Source organism: Pithys albifrons, chromosome 1 (genome assembly GCF_047495875.1).
Source record: "Pithys albifrons albifrons isolate INPA30051 chromosome 1, PitAlb_v1, whole genome shotgun sequence".
NCBI classification, from domain to species: domain Eukaryota; kingdom Metazoa; phylum Chordata; class Aves; order Passeriformes; family Thamnophilidae; genus Pithys; species Pithys albifrons.
The window spans coordinates 32,559,458-32,579,736 of NC_092458.1; the positions used below are offsets into that span (position 1 = coordinate 32,559,458).

General features: G+C 38.4%; 1 protein-coding gene across 2 annotated transcripts in view; it reads left to right on the top strand.

Moving 5' to 3' along the window:
- Nucleotides 1-20,279, top strand: part of TMTC4 (transmembrane O-mannosyltransferase targeting cadherins 4) — a 58,380-nt gene that overhangs the window by 12,950 nt on the left and 25,151 nt on the right. For both annotated transcript variants that reach the window (XM_071548877.1, XM_071548887.1), the window contains 5 exons: nucleotides 30-117; nucleotides 10,729-10,826; nucleotides 12,829-12,921; nucleotides 17,562-17,723; nucleotides 18,490-18,692. In XM_071548877.1, the coding sequence (XP_071404978.1) occupies nucleotides 30-117; nucleotides 10,729-10,826; nucleotides 12,829-12,921; nucleotides 17,562-17,723; nucleotides 18,490-18,692 (644 nt within the window). The remainder of the gene's footprint in view (nucleotides 1-29; nucleotides 118-10,728; nucleotides 10,827-12,828; nucleotides 12,922-17,561; nucleotides 17,724-18,489; nucleotides 18,693-20,279) is intronic.

Genomic DNA, 20,279 nt, shown 5'->3' on the forward strand with positions numbered 1-20,279 from the left:
TGGTAATTTGAAACTTCTTTTTTTTTAAGGTTGCTGGGATTGTTGGCAGAGCAGACCTGTTGTGTGCCCTGTTCTTTTTGTTGTCATTCCTCGGCTACTGTAAAGCATTTAGAGAAAGTAAGCATTCTATTTGCCCCTTTAATTTTGTGGTGTGTCCATTTTCAGCATTTGTACATTTTAGTGAAGAGCTGCAAAACTAAAAATGTCAGACTGATTTGTTTCAATTTATTAATGTTTATCCCCTCATAAAATACATTTTAAACCCCCCTGCTTTAGCAAGTATTTATTGATAGAAGTGCTGGAAAGGTTGCTGTCCCTAATTCCTGTTAAACATGAATTTATTTTAACAAAAGTCCATTTCATAATAGGCTTATTTGCTAAATGTCTTATTGCTTAGAAATATAATGAAGTATATTAGAAAGAAATCAAGCCTACAAGTGTATATTGTTAAATATTTTACTACACTTTATGCTATTATGTTGGGATGTTTTAAAGTGGAACAAACTTTAGGAACCTTACTGATATTTTTAATGAATGGTAAAGAATTATCATATGAGTAAGCCTTCTAAATTCCTGCAATAACCAAGTGCTGGCTTATACTGCTGAATATAGTGTTACTCACAGAGTTTTTGTAAGACAGCTGTATTTAACATGAACAACTCCTTTGCAGATTTTTTTTCAAGTCAGCTTTTAGATCTGTCTTGTATTATTTGATCTGAATGCAGGTTGGCAGTTCAAATACAGTCGTGGAAAAATTATCTTGGGACTCTGTTCAACAAACACACAAGAATGCATTAATTCATGATTATGAAAAACTATGCAGGACACACAGTCTGGTACCTGAATGGGCTCTACCAAAGGCAATACAGGAATCATTTGGTGAACCTATAAGGAGCTGTGGTGTCAAGAGCTCAATAGGCAGGGCCTGAAATGATGAACCAGAGTTGTCAGTGCATTTCAGAGGTACCTGAGCTGACTTCATGTGATCTGGCTTAGCAACATAGTTGTGGCATCATAGAGACCTTAGTGTAGACTGAGGGAGTAAGTTAGTCCACAGTGAGCTCTAAGATGCTGTGAATAGCTCCTACTAATTCAGTTTAGACTGCTTGGACCTATTTTGCATATTTCTACTGCTGATATAATATGTTTAACTTTATCTTTGCCACTTCAAAGTGACCTCATCACTGTCTATAGCTACCTGAAGGGAAGTTCTAGTCAAGTGGGGGTTGGGCTCTTCTCCCAGGCACTCAGCAATAGGACAAGGGGGCACAGGCTCAAGCTCTGCCAGGGGAAATTTAAGTTGGAGATCAGAAAAAAATTCCTTACAGAGAGAGTAATCAGGCATTGGAATGGCCTGCCCAGAGAGGGGGTGGATTCACCATCCCTGGAGGTTTTTAAACTGAGATTGGACGTGGCACTGAGTGCCATGATCTGGTAAACAGATTGGAGTTGGACCAAGGGTTGTACTTGATGATCTCAGGGGTCTCTTCCAACCCAATCGATTCTGTGATTGTGTGATTCTAGGATTCAAATGATACTTGCAGTGATTCCTGTTCACTTCTGATATATTTTTCTTCTCTTTGAGTAGGTTTCCTTTCTTTCAACTAAACTAATAATTTCTTGATGAAAGTTGGCCTTGGCTTCTTGCTTGTTCCATTTTTCCTTTATCACCTGTTTTACTGCATATGGACTGTACTTACGATGTTGCTTCTGTTAATGGTGGAGTAAATTAGACAAGTGAAAATAATGGCTGTCTGCTTTCCAGTGTGTTGGTGTACATGTTAGGGAGAGGTAATAATCTTGACTTGAAGAGTCGAAGAGCCAAATTTTTAGGATAACTGCTGGAGACTACTATATAGGACTCTAATTATTTTCTTATGGAAGACATGTCAGGAATGATTAAGAATGCAATGTGTACTGTGATTAAGGTTACTCTAAGTGCTTGTACCAGTTGCAAAGGCTGGTTTGATAGCTTTTAGAAGTCAGTGTCATTTTAATGATATTCTTGGACTGAAATTCATTTCAATGATACAGAGTAAGGAAAATCTTGTGAAGACAAGATACTAAGCAGCACTTACTCTTTTTAATTGGACATTATATCATAACAGGGGAGGAGCTGTGTCTCTTAAGCAAACTTGCCAAGGAAAGCTACAGTCTGTCAGCATTGTCTTTCAGATCAGTTTCAATGTTTACTGTCAGCTTCACTGCCTGCTTTTCCGTGGAGGTTTTCAAGATGCATTTGGACAAGGTGCTAGGTGATCTCATCTAGGCTGCCTTCCCACAAAAGATTGAACCAGATGATCTTTAAACAAAGGCTGCTTCCAACCTGAGCTCCTTCTGTAATTCTTTATGAAAGGCTTCAGGAAAAAATTACCTAATGTGAGAAAGTGACTGTGGAAGAGTATGACTCTTTAGTGGTTTTGTAAAGTAAATACAAAGTTTTACCCTCGAATGCCTCCATTTTGGTGGTGTGACTTTCCTTCTTTTGTGAACAGTTCTATATATTCTCAAATAATAGGATAAATAAGGAGTAAAGAAATTTTCATCTGAGTTTAGCTGAGTTTGATTCTGCATAGATTCTGAGAGTCAATGACAGCAAAGTTCTTAATCCCAAGTGTAAGCTGGTCTCATTCTGAATATAGGTAAAGAACATGCATTTTAAAAATATGTACATATTAAGACCAGAGTTAGGCTGTGTCTCTTAAGCTGCAAGATAAAAATACCTTTTCTGCTTTCAAATGTTTTCCTTCTGATATCAAATCCGCAAGATCCAGAATGTCTGGGATACTGCATGTGCATATTGGTAGTTGAAGTGCAGGTTAAAGTTGGTATTGCTTCACTTTCTAGGTCAGACCAAAATGGTATCTTATCTTTGGTGAATAGACTTTGTTAGTGAGAAGGAGTGGGAGAAAACAACCAAAAACCTCTCTGTGCATTACATTGCATCAGGCTTATGTTTCTAATCAAATAGAGCTGCTTTATGATAATCCTACACAAAAGTGGATTATACCAGTTTGTTCTAACATCCTATTTCCTTTTGTCCAGCTTTTTTACTATACTAAGGGCAAACATGGCCTTAAACTGTAGGTGAATTGTGCCTGAATTTAGCTGTCACATGTATGTAGTGCTTAGCTCACCAAACTTTTACAAGGAGTAGGAGAACTATCAAATGCTGATTTAGTTATTTATTTATTTAAATGGTTCCTAATTGATGCATGGTAGCCTGACTCTTGTGGAGCACTTAAAAGAGGGTACAGCTCTTAACACCTTTAGGATTTGTGGACTGCATTTATATTGTCTTTTGAATACAGTTACCCAAACATGTTTTGATGCCAGTTTGTTTATATTGCTAAACTTTAAGTGAGCATTGGAGTAAAACAAACACTGAAAAGCCTGAGGTGATGCTACTGATAGGGTTGGGTCCTCAGTAACCATATAGTGTTTAGTTACCAGCAGCATCCCAACGCTACTATCAGACAGATAAAGAGCCTGACTATTCTTGCAGCAAGGCAATGTGAAAATTGTGTATGGCTGAGTTTGAGAAATCTGTTTATGTTTCACTAGAACAGGTGTAGTTGATGAATTCTCACTCTTTAAAGAAAAGGAGTCAAAAGTCATGTGTGAGAAACTGGTTAGTCCTTGTTTTCACCTGAGAAAATGAATGTAAGGATTCTTTTTTTTCTTTCTTTTTTTTGCGTGGGAGTTAAAACTCATAAAATGTCTGAGTAGGATTTGGGAGTACTATGGAGAAAGAAGTATATATAATAGTGAAAACAGTCAGGGTATCAGAAAAATATCAGTGTCAGGCTGGAAGATTTCCAAAGGAAAATAATGGTTTTTTTGTAAAGGTGAAGATATACTGCAGCTTGTTTGCCTGATTTATTTGTGGTTTTGGTGGATTTTTGGATAGACAGTTTCTTTTAGCCAGAATCTACAGCTTTTTTTTTTTAAAGGCTTTAACTCATTATGTGGGCTATAATTATGTCTTACTGAAGTTCTACAATTCTGTTACTTTTTCACAATATTCAGTTTTTGAAGTTACCGTCTTTGATAGGATAATATTTATAATTGCAAGGAACTAATCTGTTGTTCTCATTCTGTCCTGCTGTTTTAAACACAACTGTGGGGACAAATCCACTGCATAGGCTTTGGAGATAGCAAGAGCTGACAACTGTTTAGGTATGTTCTGAAGGGAATTGTGGGTTATTAACTTTGCTGAATTTTAATGCAGCTTCTCTGGGAATTCATAAGGCGATTTAAAACTGCTGCAGTGTTCATTTTGCTTTCCTTTGTCTTCAATTTTGACAGTGATCCAGTTACATGTATTTGCCATCTGCATTGGCGATCTCTAAGTAATGTAAAACGAGGAGTTTGTGATTGGGTCCATGTGAATAATATTGGCCTGGATATTAAATAGGGGGTCAACTCTTTGCTCATACTCTATGACATCTGAAAATTACTTTGTTCTGGTTGTCTGTTTCTGGTTTGTTCTGTTTTATGTATTTGGCCATTAATCATCTACTAGTTCATTGCTAATTTAATAAAGCATGCAAAGTAGACTGGAGCGATGAGTTTTATGAATATTGGAGGTTTGTATTATGAAGGTTTTCCTACAGATTGGAAGTATTTAGGTCTCCTGTGAGAAAGAGATCATTGTTAAGATATGGGGAATTTGTTAGCTATTTTACACTTTAAAATTTACTATTGTTAAACATGTAGGCTCTGATTTTTCAACTGTGTGCCCTACTGTTCATATTTGAACACATTGGGAGGGAGTCGTTGTAAGTGGAAAACCTAACAGTTTTATAATTTAAGCAAGCCAAGGAAAAACAATAACCTTTCTTTTCCTTTCTTTCTTTCTTTTCCTTTCTTTCTTTTCCTTTCTTTCTTTTCCTTTCTTTCTTTTCCTTTCTTTCTTTTGTTTTTTTACAATTAATGCTAACTTTTGACTCTCTGGGATGGTGTAATTAAGAGGATAAATGCTTTCTTTAGTGTAGCTTGTATGTAATGAGTTTGAGATAGTTGGATATGTTTAGGAATGACATTTGCTATTTTAATTTCATTATTAAGTGAAACACTGAGCTGAGCTGGAGTAGTATGTACGTTTGGAGACACACAAGAAGATTTCAGGCTTAATTTAATTCTAACAGTGAGTTCTTATGTGATCTTTTAAGACTTCGTGATTCTTCCCCCTTTGCTTAGCAATTCGTGAGCAGGGAAATCTTAGAGCTTGGTTAGATGAGCATTTGTAGTAGTTTAGTTGGAAGACACCATCCCCAAAGGCAAGGCACAATAATGGAATATATGAGTGTTTATGATCTGTTTCAGTAAAAAATTAAAACTTCCTGCAGGAGCTCAACATAGCTTTCTTTTCTACCACTTTCAATGGAGTAGATGTTTTCACAGAATCCATTACTGCGTTGTAACTGAAGATGGTGACTTCTTAAACTGCTACACACTGTCACCTGGCTGAGCCCTAGATTGCTCAATTAGCTTTAAAGAAGGAGATGCTGAATGCCCAAGTGTCTGAATTGGTAAGAATTGTTTGGGTTACTGTTAGTTTGACTTTACACTAAATGTAGCATTTTCTTCATATCGTTCACTTCTAAGGACTTTGTTTTCATTGACTTGTGGATTTAGGACACCAGAAAATAAGGTCTCTTGAAGCAGGATTAGTGTTTAGGAAGACAGATTTGAGAGGCAGTATCAATGTGTTCCTCATAAATTTAGAATCAGTCAATTCTACATGATAAAACACTTTGTGTATGCATCCTTGCCTTAGAAATGCTTATACTAAAGTCTAGCAGTCTAAGTGGAGGAGCCCTCATGGCTTGTGTGTGGTTTACATAGGTATTTTATTGAATCTCCTCACTTTTAGACTTAACATACTCCTAAAGAGGGACCATCTGAGCAACGCTTTCTGGTTTTGTGTAGAAACACTTTTTTTAGCTTAAAAAAAAAAGCAAGTACTCTATTTCTTTGGCATGCTTGCAATTATGTCCATCTGTTAGAGTGGCACAGTGCCCACTCACAATATGGTGTACTAGTTTCAACCAGGCACAGGTGCCAATGAAAGATCAGTTTCGTTTTCTGACACAAGATTTTTCTAGAGGGAAGCAGCACCCTATTAGGGGAATATGCTTTGTTAGACTGATTACTTCTGTTGCCATGTGTGTATCTCATAGCAATAATTAGCACTTAAACAGTGCTTTACATTTGCAAATCACTGTTAAAAAATACAGAAGATGAAAGGCATTGCTGAATGACAGTCTTTTGTATCTATTTTACCCGTCTAGTTTACTGAGATTTCTGCAGTTAGGGGGACAGCAGGGGTGTGTGTGTTGTGTGTATTGACCCAAGAACAAGCACAAGATAAAATGTTTCTTAATTGAAATTCTTTCTCTTTGAAGTTTAATCACTGATAAATTTTAATAATATTGCAATTCTCTGTATACTATATTGATTTTTTGAGGATGCCAGAGAAAACAAAGCAATAGAGTTTATGGTTTCCAGGAGATCTCACTTACGGAATCACAGAATGGTTGAGATTGGAGGGGTCTTGAGGTCACCTGAGCTGACTTTCTCACACAGGGTCACCTAGAGGCAAATGTCCAGGACTGTCCAAAAGATGACTTTTGAGCATCTCCAACGATGGAGGCTTCACTGCAGGATTTTGCAGTTCTCCTCATTGAACCTGCCAGCCCATTTCTCCAGCCTGCCGAGGTCCCTCTGGATGGCAGCATGACCCTCTGGCATATCGTCCACTCCTCCCAGCTTGGTGCCATCATCAACTGGGCTGAGGGTGTCCTCTGCCCTATCATACAGGTCATTCATGAAGATATTGAACAGGACTGGACCCAATATGGACCCCTGAGTTCACTGGCCTCCAGTGTGACTTTGTGCCACTGATCACCACCCTCTGGACCCAGCCATTCAGAGGGTTTTCATTCCACCTTGCTGTCTGCATGTACAACCTGTACTTCCAATAGCTTCTCTATGAAGATGATAGGGAGAGGGAGACTGTGCCAAAGGCCTTACTGAAGTCCAGGTCTTTGGTGCTTATTATTTGGAACCTTCATTATTTCGCTATTGATGAGTGTTTTTATTATCTTTGAGAGTCCATACTTAAGCTTGACTTCACTTGTCATGCTGAGACATTTCTGGTATCTGAGACTTGGGATGTTCACAAGAAGACGAACCCGTTTCTGCACAACTTGGAATGTGTACCTATTGAATGGCTTTGATTTTCTTTTATTTGGCTATACCATTTCTCCAGGCGAGGTTGGATGGGGCATTGAGCAGGATGGGGCATTGAGCAACCTGGTCTCGTGGAAGGCATCCCTGCTTATGGCAGAAGGGTGGAGCTAGATGATCTTTAAAGTTCTTTCCAACCCAAGCCATTCTATGATTCGGTGATGATTCCAATTTGTCAGTGGAATTCTGATTTCTTGTTTGTATGTGTCCTGGCCATTGCAGCCTAACAGCACTTCTGTTCTTTTTATGCATATTTCTTAGTCCATCATCCAAATGTTAAAATTTTCTATTAGAGCCAGACAAAGGAAGGACCCAATACACAATGTTATCTTTACTTTTTTTTTTTCCCAGTGAGCTGGTGTCTAACTGTAGTTTTCCAGCTGTTATTTGTATTCATTCTATAGTAACTTTGGGCAGCCCATATTTTTTTCTGGCATATTTCACACTGTTTCCAGTGGTATTCTTGTGTGAAGTCAAGGCAGAGGTTGTTTACCAGTTTGCTTTCAAGGGGAGACTATATTTTTTTCTGTCCAAGTTAAAAATTATACGTAATGCTATATAAATGACTAAAATATTTATTTGGCAAATCATATTCTTTTATGCTTTAGAGTGTCACTTAGAAAATATTTTGTCAATGTGGTGGTTTTTTTCTGGGCAATTCTGACCAGTCAGCTTAGCTTTGTTTCTTTAGCCTATCCTTTCATATTTTTTTCCTCTTGAAAAGTAGGCATGTAGGCATTGTTTTATTTTATCTGAAGCTTCTGGATTCTTGTGTATTTTTCATGATTTCTCATAGCTAACAGTAGAAATTACTCCGTGTTGTATAGGACCTTATTGGAGTGAATTTAACCAATGATAATTTAAAACAGATTAAAACAGATTAACTTCTCTATGAATTCTGTGTCTTATAGTTCACTAGTTTTGCTTTTGTTCTTGCTTCCTTTCTGCTGGTGTTGTACTTGCTGTCTGATTGCAGCCGACGTTTTTGTGTAAAAATGAAAGAAAAAGGCACAGAACACTTCTGTTTTTCTTGGCATTGTCCATTTTATTTCCCAATGAGTATTAAAATAACTTGTTGCTACTCTTCTTACTGATATATCTATGGAATTGTGGGGGTTGTTCTTTACATACATTGCTTTTTCTCATTTTGTGATATGACCTTTCTGAGTTTGTTTTTCTGTTTGAATGTGCTGCTGTTCCACTAGTTCTTGATGATTTGACCTAGTTCCGTTTTTCCCATTACTCTTATATTTTGAATCATCAAAGCATTTGTGAATTGCCAGCTGGTCTCTTACTATGTATACTTCTCACTGTCTTCTGTGTTAAGGTAGATTGTGTACCAAGTAGTGCTTCTCTGAGAAGTGCTTAGTTGTTCAGACTCCTTTCCACCAGAATTTGATTCTAAGGAAAAGTCTCTCAGTAGAAGAAAATCTACTTCTGTGAACACAGTGAAGTCCATTGGCTGTCTTCACTGTTTTCTCTTTTTACACTTACTAAGGATGACTGATCATCATTTTGTGAACACAGTCAATTACTTTCCTTTCCATCCTTGCATTCTCTTTGCTAGTTCATTTCTACATTAAAAAAAAATAAAACCAGAACTGGTTTTCAAGAACTGACTGAACAGTCTGTTGTATTGCAGAGTCTGAGGAGTTGAAAGCTCCTTCCAGGGATGTATTTAGGACAGATTTCTTTCTGTCTTAGCAATACTCATTGTTGAAGCTCTTTCCTTCATGACTTACAACACTCAGTTCTTCTGTGTAATTTGTGTGGGCTGAAGCTTCCCCATTGCATTTTATTTTTTCTAGTTCCAGTATTTTTTTTTAGTTTAGTCATTATGTAGTTTATATTTCCATGTTTTGTTATGGTATTATTCAGATGTGTATGACCTCTTTCCAAAAAGAAAGGCTTCTTTTAACTTTATAGTATCTCCACCTCTGATGTTAAGTCTTACTTCACCTCTGGGGTGTTAAAAATAATTTGGAGTGGAGGGAGAAGGATCAAATGTCCTCTATGTATTGCAAGGATGAATCTCACACATCTTAATCACCCTGTTGAAACTTTAGGTCTTAAGTAAGAAAGTTGTGTTAGAAGTAACCTCAAAATCTGTTCTTCCACATATTTTTATGAAAATTTCTGCTCTCTGCCACAAAAGAAGTACCCTGCTTCAAAAGGAGAGGAGGCCAATGTCCACAGATCCTTTTCACGCTTGTGGTTGTGGTTTGTATCTGACATAACAACATTTGAGCTAGTATGCTATAATCAGTGAAGAGAGAGAGTTCTGCATTTAATTAGGTAATTTAAATCCCTAAAGGTGTCCTCTGCTCTTGACCAGTTACAAAGGAAGCCTAGTGTACTACTTTACATGTAGGTGCCTGCTTCTGGTGAAATTAATATTGCCATTTATCCTTTCCATAGACCATTATTTCAGTTCTCTTTAAGCCCTTAGGGTCAAACCTGCATTACCAGTAGAGAAGAACTGCTCTAGAGATCAAGGAAAGTAGGAAAGGGCTTCAGTCAATGAATGTAGAGTTCAACTTTGTTTTTTCACATGCCAAGTCAAAGATTGAAAAATTGATTCTTGTGATGCCTGTAGAGCCCATGTTACTAGAATCAAGAAACTGCCTCTGAATGAGCAGAGTGCTTCCCTCTGTTGCATGCACCTTTGGAGTAGTACTCTGTGTACGTTGTCTGCAGTAGGGTTTATTGTTATATTCATCTCAGATATGCCTGCTTGTAGTACCCAAAACCAGCTACGTGGTACAGTCTTTAAAGACTTTTTCCTTTAGTAGAAGCTGTAGTTATTCTTGATCTTTTAACCCCAGAGTTCCTTACCCTGCTGTAAAACTGCTTCCTGAGAGTAAGCACTACCTGCTTCTGCTCAGATGCTGAAATTTTTGAGCTCCGTGGCGTTCTATTGCAGTGATAATGAAAGGACACGAGGTCCTTGCTACATGCAGCAGCCTTGGAGAAGCAGCTCGTTGTGCCTTTGTAGATTAGACTGCAGTTAAAACAGTTTGTGTGTGTGATACTTCATGAGCAACCATTAAAAAAGATAGAATTTCTTGTTCGTATGGTAGCTTGGCAGAGAGTGGCCAGTAATGACAGAGCTCTAGCTAAGGATGATAAATGTCTCTAAATATTGGGAATTAACCTTTGCAGATGATGAATTGTGGAAACTTTGTGAAGCTTCTGCCATTTTAATTATCTGGCTAAACCATTATCTGGCTAAACCATGTAGCAAATAGGGAGATTTCTAATGTCTCTGAGAACAGAAAATGACTGCAATAAAGGGACAAATGCCAGCATATTGCAGGAAGTGCTCTATGCCCTATCTGTGTATCCAGATTTGAATGGTAGAAAAGATTGTGAGATTAAATGCTGTTTATTTATAAAATTCTTACTTTAATTCAGTTGTCTAATTTAACCTTTAAATGTATAACCCTAAGGTTGTGGCATGCTTTATTTTGACAGATAAAGAAGGACATACATTTTCTGTATTCTGGGTGCTGGTGAGTGTTATCCTTGGTGCAATAGCCATGCTGTGCAAAGAACAAGGAATTACAATACTGGTAAGAATTGTCTTATTGTCTGCATTTTGACCTCAACATCTGTCAGGTGCAGTTGTAAAGTCTACAAAGAGTAATCTTCTCCACAGCTAGTGACATGCACACCGTTTTGTTCTGTTCAGAAAACGAGATAAGGTTGACAAAAATCAGGATTCTAGTAGATCTGTCTGGATTGTATCCCTGCCAATCTGTTAGAATTTTTCATTTAATCTTTTGTAAGCAGTTTGCATATATCTGTCGATTTTTTGCAAAGTTTAAAACTTTTACAGTATTAATTTCAGTGCATATCACTTTTGTTGGCCTTGTTTTTGAGTACAACTGCTGAGATAACAGACCTAGAAACTTCTCATTGAAGGCTTTTTGGACAAAGATAGATGTAAATGGAGGAAAGTGTTTCTGAAAACTCCACCCTCTTGCTTTTGCAAACAGTGTAATTAGAATTAGGGCCATTGTTCATGCACTTTTGATACCAAATCTCTTTTTTCTGTCCCTTGTTTAAGGATCTGTCTGTGCAAACAGATACAGGTACTGTTCATGTTCATTGTGCTCTGGCTTTTTATAACTTCAATGAAGGCATTCTGTTTTGGGTGACCAAACCAGCCACATGAAGTGCTGTATCTTTGATTTTTATCTTTTTATAGCCATATATATTTATAAATAAGTCCAGTTTTTAGCTTTAGCTGACATAGATAAGCAACAGAAACAGAAAATTCTTTTCAACAACGATCTTCTTGTCCTTGTTAGAAAAAAGGGAGAAGAAATTACAGAAAACTTCTTGCATTGAGACATTATTTTTGGATAGATGTTTGTAGGCTGATGTGTTCTTCAAAGGTGTCTGTAAGGAAAACATAAGGAATTTTCTTAAAATATGGTGTAATTATTTTCTTTAGTGGTGTGAAGTAATTATTTGAGCTACTGGACTTGGGTTTTCTATTTGTTTGCTGTTGCATTGCTAGGATGCTAATATTTATTGTTGTGCTAAGGGGCACAGGTCAGAGGAATGAAAGGGTAAACCACATTACAAAGATTACTTGGAGATTTTTCAGCAGAATTCTTGCCTCCCTATCTCCATATGAGTGAGCCAAAAGCCTTTTGACTGCCAGGTGGCCTTTCTTCTGTCCCCTCTCTGTGACTCTTAAAGAGAGACTTGTGGCCTCCCACTGTACTAACTCTTTGATTCATCTGGAACTGTTTTTTATGCCTTTTTTCCATTTAGTCTTTTTTAGAACAGTAAAGTAATTTCTGAAATTGTTAGAATATAGGCTGAGTATTCAAAAATAATCATGGTTGGTGCTTGCTAAAACTTTAAAGGGAAAATGCTAAGTTTGATTTTGCTGATAACTTTGACAGAATTACCCCAGGATTTTGTGGGGGTAGTTATGTGCAAGTGTAGTTCTGCAAAGCACTGAATATGCTCCAGTGTTCTGTGCATTGGCTGATGCCACATAAAGCTTCATGCTTTCTTTTCCTAGCAACTTGCACTGTGTATATTGGTGTAATTGCAAGAAAAGCAAGCCTGATACCTCTGTTAAATCTTTCCAAGCCTTTGTCTGTACCCTTTGAAAATAGTACTTCTGAAACCCAACAGTCAAAACATTCCATGCTGCACAACAAAAAATAAGTTGAAGGCTTAAAGAAACTCTTCCTTACTAACAGAAGCCTTACCTTTTGACTGCAGCACTTATGCTGCAGAACATTGGGAAAGATGGAGAGCCAAATATTGTGGTGACCATGCATATGTTATCTAGCTGGTGCATGAATTCCCTGAAGGGTTATTCCATGTATGAAGAGAATTCTCACTACAGTAAAATGTTATTTTACTCATCTGAGTAGAGGTTCCCAGATTACCATTCTGCCTTCATTACTACCAATGTATCTCTACTTGTTTGGAATTAAGATAAACAGTTAGTCATGATAGAAGTGCAATTTAAGATGTATTTTAGAAAGAAAATATTTGTCGTTAGTAGCCTCATCTTATGTTCTTATTTTTCTCTTGGTTGCTTAGGGTTTGAATGCAGTGTTTGATGCACTGGTGATTAACAAGATAAATCTTTTGGAGCTTATTCAAAAGTTACTACATAAAGACAAGTCATTAGAGGTGAGTCCTTCAAGGTTTTGTTCATTTTTAGAAGTTGTGTTCATTCTGACCACCTTCAGACAGTTGCATCCTAAAAGTCAAAGAGCCAATCTCTGACAGTTTGTTGTTGTTGAGAATTTAAAAAAATTAAAAAAAAGATATTTTCAGCCAGCCTAGTAAGGCATTGTGCTATGACATCTTTGCAGCAGCATGAGTACAAATGGGGTGTCATTAGAATTGTATTAGACATTGAAATCCCTTCCACAATTTTCTGAACAATATGTTGAAAATGTGGTATGGTAGAGTTGACTGCTTGATGCAAAAAGTTTTTCAGGGTAAGTAGCTGTGTACCTGAAATGGTACTAACATAGTTTGGTCAGCGTAAAGAGAGGGAGAGACTTACTCAGATTCTCAGTGAGACAGTCACACATTTGAAAAAGTACATTAAAAACAAATTAGGTTTAACTTTGCTAATTTCACCAAAGTATTACACTGTTTTTTTTCGGGGTACAGGGATCAGCTCCGAGTAGCTTTGGATTTGAAAAAGAAAAAATATGTAAGAACTGATAGTTGCTAATGACTGATTTTCTGACTTTTGTTGATACCACTTTATCTAGTATTGTCTCAAGTGGAATCTGGCACCTGGTATTTGCACTGGCAAGCAAATAACAGAAACAATCAGCCTCAGATGAATGATTGGTAACAGCCAAATAGACCAACAGCCTTCTAGAACATCACTGCTGTTGCACAGCTGAGTCATTTGCCTCTCCCATCCAAGATTCAACAAGGCAAAGGAATGTGCTTTAATATACTTTGCTTCCATCAGTGGTTTCACTGAAGAGGAGTCTCACTCATGTTTCTGAGTGGCACAAGTCCTATGAGACTTTTAAATTCCTTTGCAAGGAGTAAAGTGAGGAGTTTCAGGGGGAAATCAGGGAAAGCAGAATCTCTAAGACTGAAACAGTAGATTTGACCAAGAAGGGCTAAGTGAGGGATAAAGGAGTATTTCGGGCAGCAAGTAGGAATGATGGAGAGTTTTACTGTATAATGAGAGTAATGTCAACTAGCATATGACAAGGGAGGAGCCTAGAGCTGCAGGGGACTAAAGCAGAGCCCATTCAGAATTAAAGTGATGGAAATAGAAAGTAATAAGGAGGGCCCTCAGAATAATTGGCCAGTCAGCCTCTCATCAGTGCCTGGTAAGATCATGGAACAAATCCTCCTGGAAGTTATGTCAAATCGTATGAACAACAGGGAGGTGATTAGAGACAGCTGACAGCTTCACCAAGGACAGATTGTGCTTGATCAATCCAGTGGTCTTCTGCAAAGGAGTGACTGCATCAGTGTACAAGGGAAGAGCTACTGATGTCATCTACCTGGATTTCTGCAAGGCCTTGGATATTTTTCCTCATAACATTTTTGTTGCTAAAATAAAAAAACCCCATAGATTTGACTGATGGATTGTTAGATTGATAAAGAACAGGGTGAATGGCCACATCCAAAGAATTACAGTCAATGGCTTAATGTCCAGTGAAAACCATAATGAGTGGTGTCCTCAAGGGTCCATACTCAGGCCAATTCTATTTAATATCTTCATCAATGACATAGATAGTGGAATTGACTGCAGCCTCAGCAAGTTTGCAGATCACACCAAGCACAAAGGTGCAGTTGAAGGAAGAGATGCCATCCAGAGGGACCTTGGCAAGCTTGAGAGGGGTGGACTCCTGTGAACCTCATGAAGTTCAAGGGCAAGTGCAAGGTCCTTCATGTGGGTCAGGGCAATCCCAAATATCTCTACAGACTAGGGGATGAGTGGATTGAGAGCAGCCCTGCAGAAAAGAACTTGGGAGTACTGATGGATGAAGAATTTGTTATGACCCAGCAATGTGCACTAGCAGCCCAGAAAGCCAGCCATGTCCTGGGCTGCACCAGAGACATGACCAGCAGGTCAAGGAAGGTGATTCTGACCCTCTGCTCTGCTCTGGTGAGACCCCACCTGGAGTACTGCATCCAGCTCGGAGGACCCCAGCATAATAAGGATGAGGACTGGTTGGAGTGAGTCCAGAGGAGGGCCATGAAGATGAGGAGAGGGCTGGAGCACCTCTCCTATGAAGACAGGCTGAGAAATCAGGGATTGTTCAGCCAGGAGAAGAGAGGGCACCAGGGAGACCATCTCTCTAGGAAGCCTGTTGCAGTGTTTGACCAGTAATAAATTCTTTACAATGAGGGTAGAGAGGCATTGAAACACACTACCAAGGGAAGTCGTGGATGTCCCATGCCTGGAAGTGTTCAAGGGCAGACTGGACAGGGCTTTGAGCAACCTGATCTCGCAAAAGACAGCCCAAGCCATGACAGAGCGGTTGGATGATGTTAAGAGGGCCCTTCCAGGCCTAACCATTCCATAATTCTAGGAAATATATCAGAGTCAAACCTTCTTGCAGTATTATTCTTTAAGGAATAAAGAGTTCAAAGTGTTATGCTTCTGTTTTTTGACTTTTCAACAGCTCTGTCTTGGTGAAGAAAACATCAAATATGCCTTTTCCTTCTTCTTTTGATAGAAGTAATTAATTTTAGCTCCTGTTACCTACAAAAATCTGTTCTGCTCTTATCATGAAAGTGTATCTAAGATTCTTTTGTTTTCTTTTGTTGAAGGCAGATCTCTAATGCTCCTACTTACATATTTTTTTTCTTTTCAGTTGAGGCAGGTTTCAGTTTCATGCCAAATTTCAGTTAGCTCTAAATGCAAGGGGCTACAAACAGTTCTTCCAGTTTCAAAATTCTGCCTACTAAGAGATTTTTGTGGCAATTGTGAAATCTGGCCTTTAAGAAGCAGCGTGTACTGTTAAATGAAATGAAGCCTGGGATAAGAGGTTTTGTGTAGTTAATCTGTTATAAGGCAGTTATAAATTATCTCTATATGGGTTTTTTCATAGCACAATTTTCTTTCAAAGGTTATTTTAGAGGAAAAACCTTCCTAAATCCTCATTGCTGTGACTTTGGTTACTGAGATGTCCAAGTTGAAAGCAATCATTTGAGCACAAAGGATAACTTATGTAAAATCAGTTACAGACTACTTCATCCTTGTGCTTTCAGCTAAATATTTTTTGATGATACTGTTGTCAACTAGAATAGTAAAAAGCCATCCGAATATTATTTTTAAATTTAACTTTTCCATTGTTTTAAAGAACAAGTATCTTCAGTCAGGTTACTGTTGAATGTCTGGCTTTGTGCAGTAAGCCTACTTTTTTTTTTTTTACTTTAGACGTAGCTAATATCGCTCTCCTAAATAACTATGGTGGTTCTTGTTAAAGAGCATATTCCAATAAGAGTTAATAATAATTTGTGTGCCAGCTCCTATCAAGGACATAAAACTGATCATGTGTAACTATCGGGGGGAGTTTAAAAGGGCATGGAAGCATATCAGAGTAAGGGAGGAAGGTAGGAATAAAGGAAAGCGAATACTTGAAATCACATGACCATATTTTTTAGGATCCAGTCAACTGTTCCATGTTAAAATCCACAGTTTACTTACACTTTTATACGTAGAATAGAAAGAGAAGTGGACCAAATGATCTTTCATTTCAGAGAAGCACTCCATCTTCCATCTTCTGCTCTGCTGATAACTTGTTGATGCTGCATAAAATAACTTCAGCCATCAGGTTTCAGAGAGTTCTGAGGCAGCCCTACAGCACTGTAGTACAGGGGGTCAGAGAGGAGCTGTCCTAAGTGAGTTCACTTGCTAGCAAGGTGGGGTGTTGGAAGCTTGGATTTGCATCTTTAAGCTGTGACTGGGATATCATTGTACTTTGTGGTGATTCTGTTTCCAGTCTCTGCTGATGAAGCTTGAAGAGCCACCTCTACAGTGTACACTGTTATTCAACTCTTTTATGAAAATGATGTGTGCTTGGAGAAAGTATATTATACTTCACAGGGGAAAAAATGTAAAAGTCTGTTAAATTTAGCTTCTATGCCATCACTTCTCTATGTTTTATGTGAACTGCCTTTAGAGCCTAAAGTGTATATAATAAAATATGTGCTATAAATCAACTGAATTAGTGTAGATCAAATAAGATTTTGGTTTTTTATCTTGGGTAATTTTACCCTGAACTAAGTGATTTGGGTGCCTGCCTGTCTGTCATGAGCTTTTTAATAATGTTTTTGGTTTTGAAAATTTTAATTCGGTTTCTAATTCTTCCCAGTTTCTAACTGTGAGTTTTCTTGGAATATGCATTTTGCCTCCAGAGAGACCTAAGTGGACAAAGACTTTCCATGACAAGCTATATCAACTGGATATAGCTATTTAAAATAAAGTTCACAAAATAACCACTCTCCATTTGAAAAAGAAAATATAGATTAATTTAATAGGCTGGATTTGCTCAAATTCCCTCTCTGAAATTGCCATGTAAAATTAGATCAGGTATAGACTTTCTGAGGATTTGTAGAAAAGAGACTTCTTGAATAAAAAAGTTTTCTTTCCTGATTGAGAAGGAAATTAAAATGTTTGCAAAAAATACTCTGCAATAAAAATGTCAATTCTAATAGCAAAAATGCACGGGAATAGCATCTTCATTCTGAGAGAGGGGTGAAAATGATGTGAATGTAGTGGGTAAGAGAACGAATAGTGTTTCTATATGAGGTGTTCTTTTCTTTCTTTCCTGTAGAATGCTGGGCTGTTAAGGAAGGGGCTGCTTTTCAGGATAACTCTCCTGATGTCTGGAGGGGCCAGTATACTTTATATACGCTGGAGGATTATGGGCACAGGGCCACCAGCTTTCACGGAAGTAGACAACCCAGCTTCATTTGCAGACAGTCTGTTTGTGAGAGTAAGTTATGAAGTTCCTTTTTTTAATGGCCAGCTCAGAACATTTGTCTTTGTCATAAAATTGAGTTTTCTGTTCCTCAAAGAAACAATAAAGTGGGCAATCTTTAAGTTTCAAGATGTGTGATAAGTTACCTTCACTTGTGCTGCTGTGATGATTTTCTGCAATTTTTTTCAATAGTATACCGTGCATATGCTTTGCATTCAATTTAGCATGCACTGTGCACATTGATGTACTTTTCTATTTACTCATTATTTTTCCCATGCATGCAAGAAATTAGCTTTTGCTGATTTTCATCCCTTTTTCACATAATGTGCTTGACTTTTTCATCTGTTCTTTCACAATCAGAGAAAATAGCATAAAGTTCTAGTCTGTTGTGTTTAAATATGTCCTGGCTGTATATTTCTGATGGCATTAAGGCTCTTTCTGGAGTTGGAGAATGAAGGATGAAGACAGTAGATGATGTCTTTTTTGACATTTTCTCCTGTAGGAGAGTGTTCTCTTTACACATGGATACTAGTCGGGCAGCATAGAATTGCATTTCCCTGCTCAGAACAAGAGAGCCACCTAGCTATGTTTAAAAAAAAATTTAAAAATAATTTCACAACTGTAAAAGAAATGAACAGGTACATAGCTGTAGTTTAACAGTTATTTATGGCCTCTTTATTGTATATTTTGTAATAAGGGAAAAGAGAGAAGGACCAAAGTTGCCCCTTCCCCCCCCCAAGTTTAGTATCAAATAAATGTTTGTTTTCCTTTTGACTGACAGGCTATAAACTATAATTACTACTATTCGCTGAATGCATGGTTGCTGTTGTGTCCCTGGTGGCTTTGTTTTGATTGGTCAATGGGCTGCATACCCCTCATTAAATCCGTCAGCGACTGGAGGATAATTGCACTAGCAGCACTTTGGTTCTGCCTAATTGGTCTGATATGCCAAGCTCTGTGCTCAGAAGACAGCCATAAGAGAAGGTAAGAGACAGTGATGAATTTTGAATGCCTGGCCAACTTGAGTGCAGTATTATTTTGTTAAATCCACTACTGATAATTTTAACAATTCAGTGGAACCAGTGTCTAGCAAATGCAGTTCAAATAAATATTTATAGCTCTCATTACAGTTTTATTCCAATTTGGGCCCATCACTGTAGACCAGCTAGTGGGAAACAGAGTTAGAGGAGGAGGTATGGATGGCTGCTTTATTTTTTTTCTCCTGAAATGGTATTTTGAGATCCATAACACCATAGGTGGTAAAACATAATAGGTAAAACACAGTAGGAAATTATGTATGTTGTTGCCCTTACTTCTTACAAGACATCATTTCCTTTATCTTCTAATAATGAGAGAGGAGATGTGCGTTGAAAGCAGGTAGAAGTACTGTCATGGTCATACAGTTAAAAAGTAAAATGCTTGACCCATAGTATCTACTCAAAAAACAACTTGTACTTTACCCAAAAGAACTGAAAAATTTATTCTAAACTATTCTGTCTCACTAAGGGCATCTGTTTAACTTTACACATTCTGTTCCCATGGATTTTACTTAGTATGTCAGTTCTTTAAAATTTTTCAGTTGCTTAATCATAGAATTACAGAATGGTTTGAGTTGGAAGGGACCTTAAAAATGAGCTAGTTCCAGGCCTCCTGCCGTAGGCAGGACACCTTCCATGAGATAAAGCTTCTCAAAGCCCCATCCATCCTGGTGTTGAACACTTCCAGGGATGGGGCATCCACAACCTCTCTGGGCAGCCTGTTGCAGTGCTCCATCACCAACACTGGGAAAAATGTCTTCATTAGATCTAATCTAAACTTATAAAGTCCTCAGCCCTTGTCCTATCACTGCACGTCCTTTTGAAGAGTCCCTCTCCAGCTCACTTGTAGCCCCCTTTAGGTACTAGAAGACTGCTAGAAGGTCTGCCTGAAACCTCCAACTCTCTCTGCCTGTCCTCATAGGAGAGGTGCTCCAGCCCTCTGCTTATCTTTGTGGCTGTCTTCTGTATTCACTGCAACAGGTCCACGTCCTCCTTATCTTGGAGACCCCAGAACTGGATGCAGCATTCCAGGTGAGGTCTCACAAGAGCAAGTAGAGGGGCAAAATCACCTCCCTCAACCTGCTGATCACGCCGCTTTTGATACAGCCCAGGATGTGGTTTGCTTTGTAGGCTGCAAGTGCGCGTTGCTGGGTCATGTTCAGCCTCTCATCAACGAACATCCCCCAGTCCTTCTCAGGACTACTCTCAATCCATTTTCTATCCAGCCTGTCTTTGTACTTGGGATTGCCCTGACCCAGCTGCAGGACCTTGCATGTGGACTTCCTGAGGTTTGGACTAGCCTGCCTCCCAAGGTCCGTCTGGATGGCATCTCTTCCCTCCAGCACGTCAGCTGCGCCACACAGGTTGGTGTCGTCGGCAGACTTGCTGAGGGTGCCCTCTATCCCAGTGTCCATGTCAACAAGATGTTAAACAGCACTGGTCTCAACAACCCCTGAGGAACACTACTTGTCACTGGTCACCACTTGGACATTGACTATTGACTGCAACTCTTTGAGTGAGACCATCTGGCCAA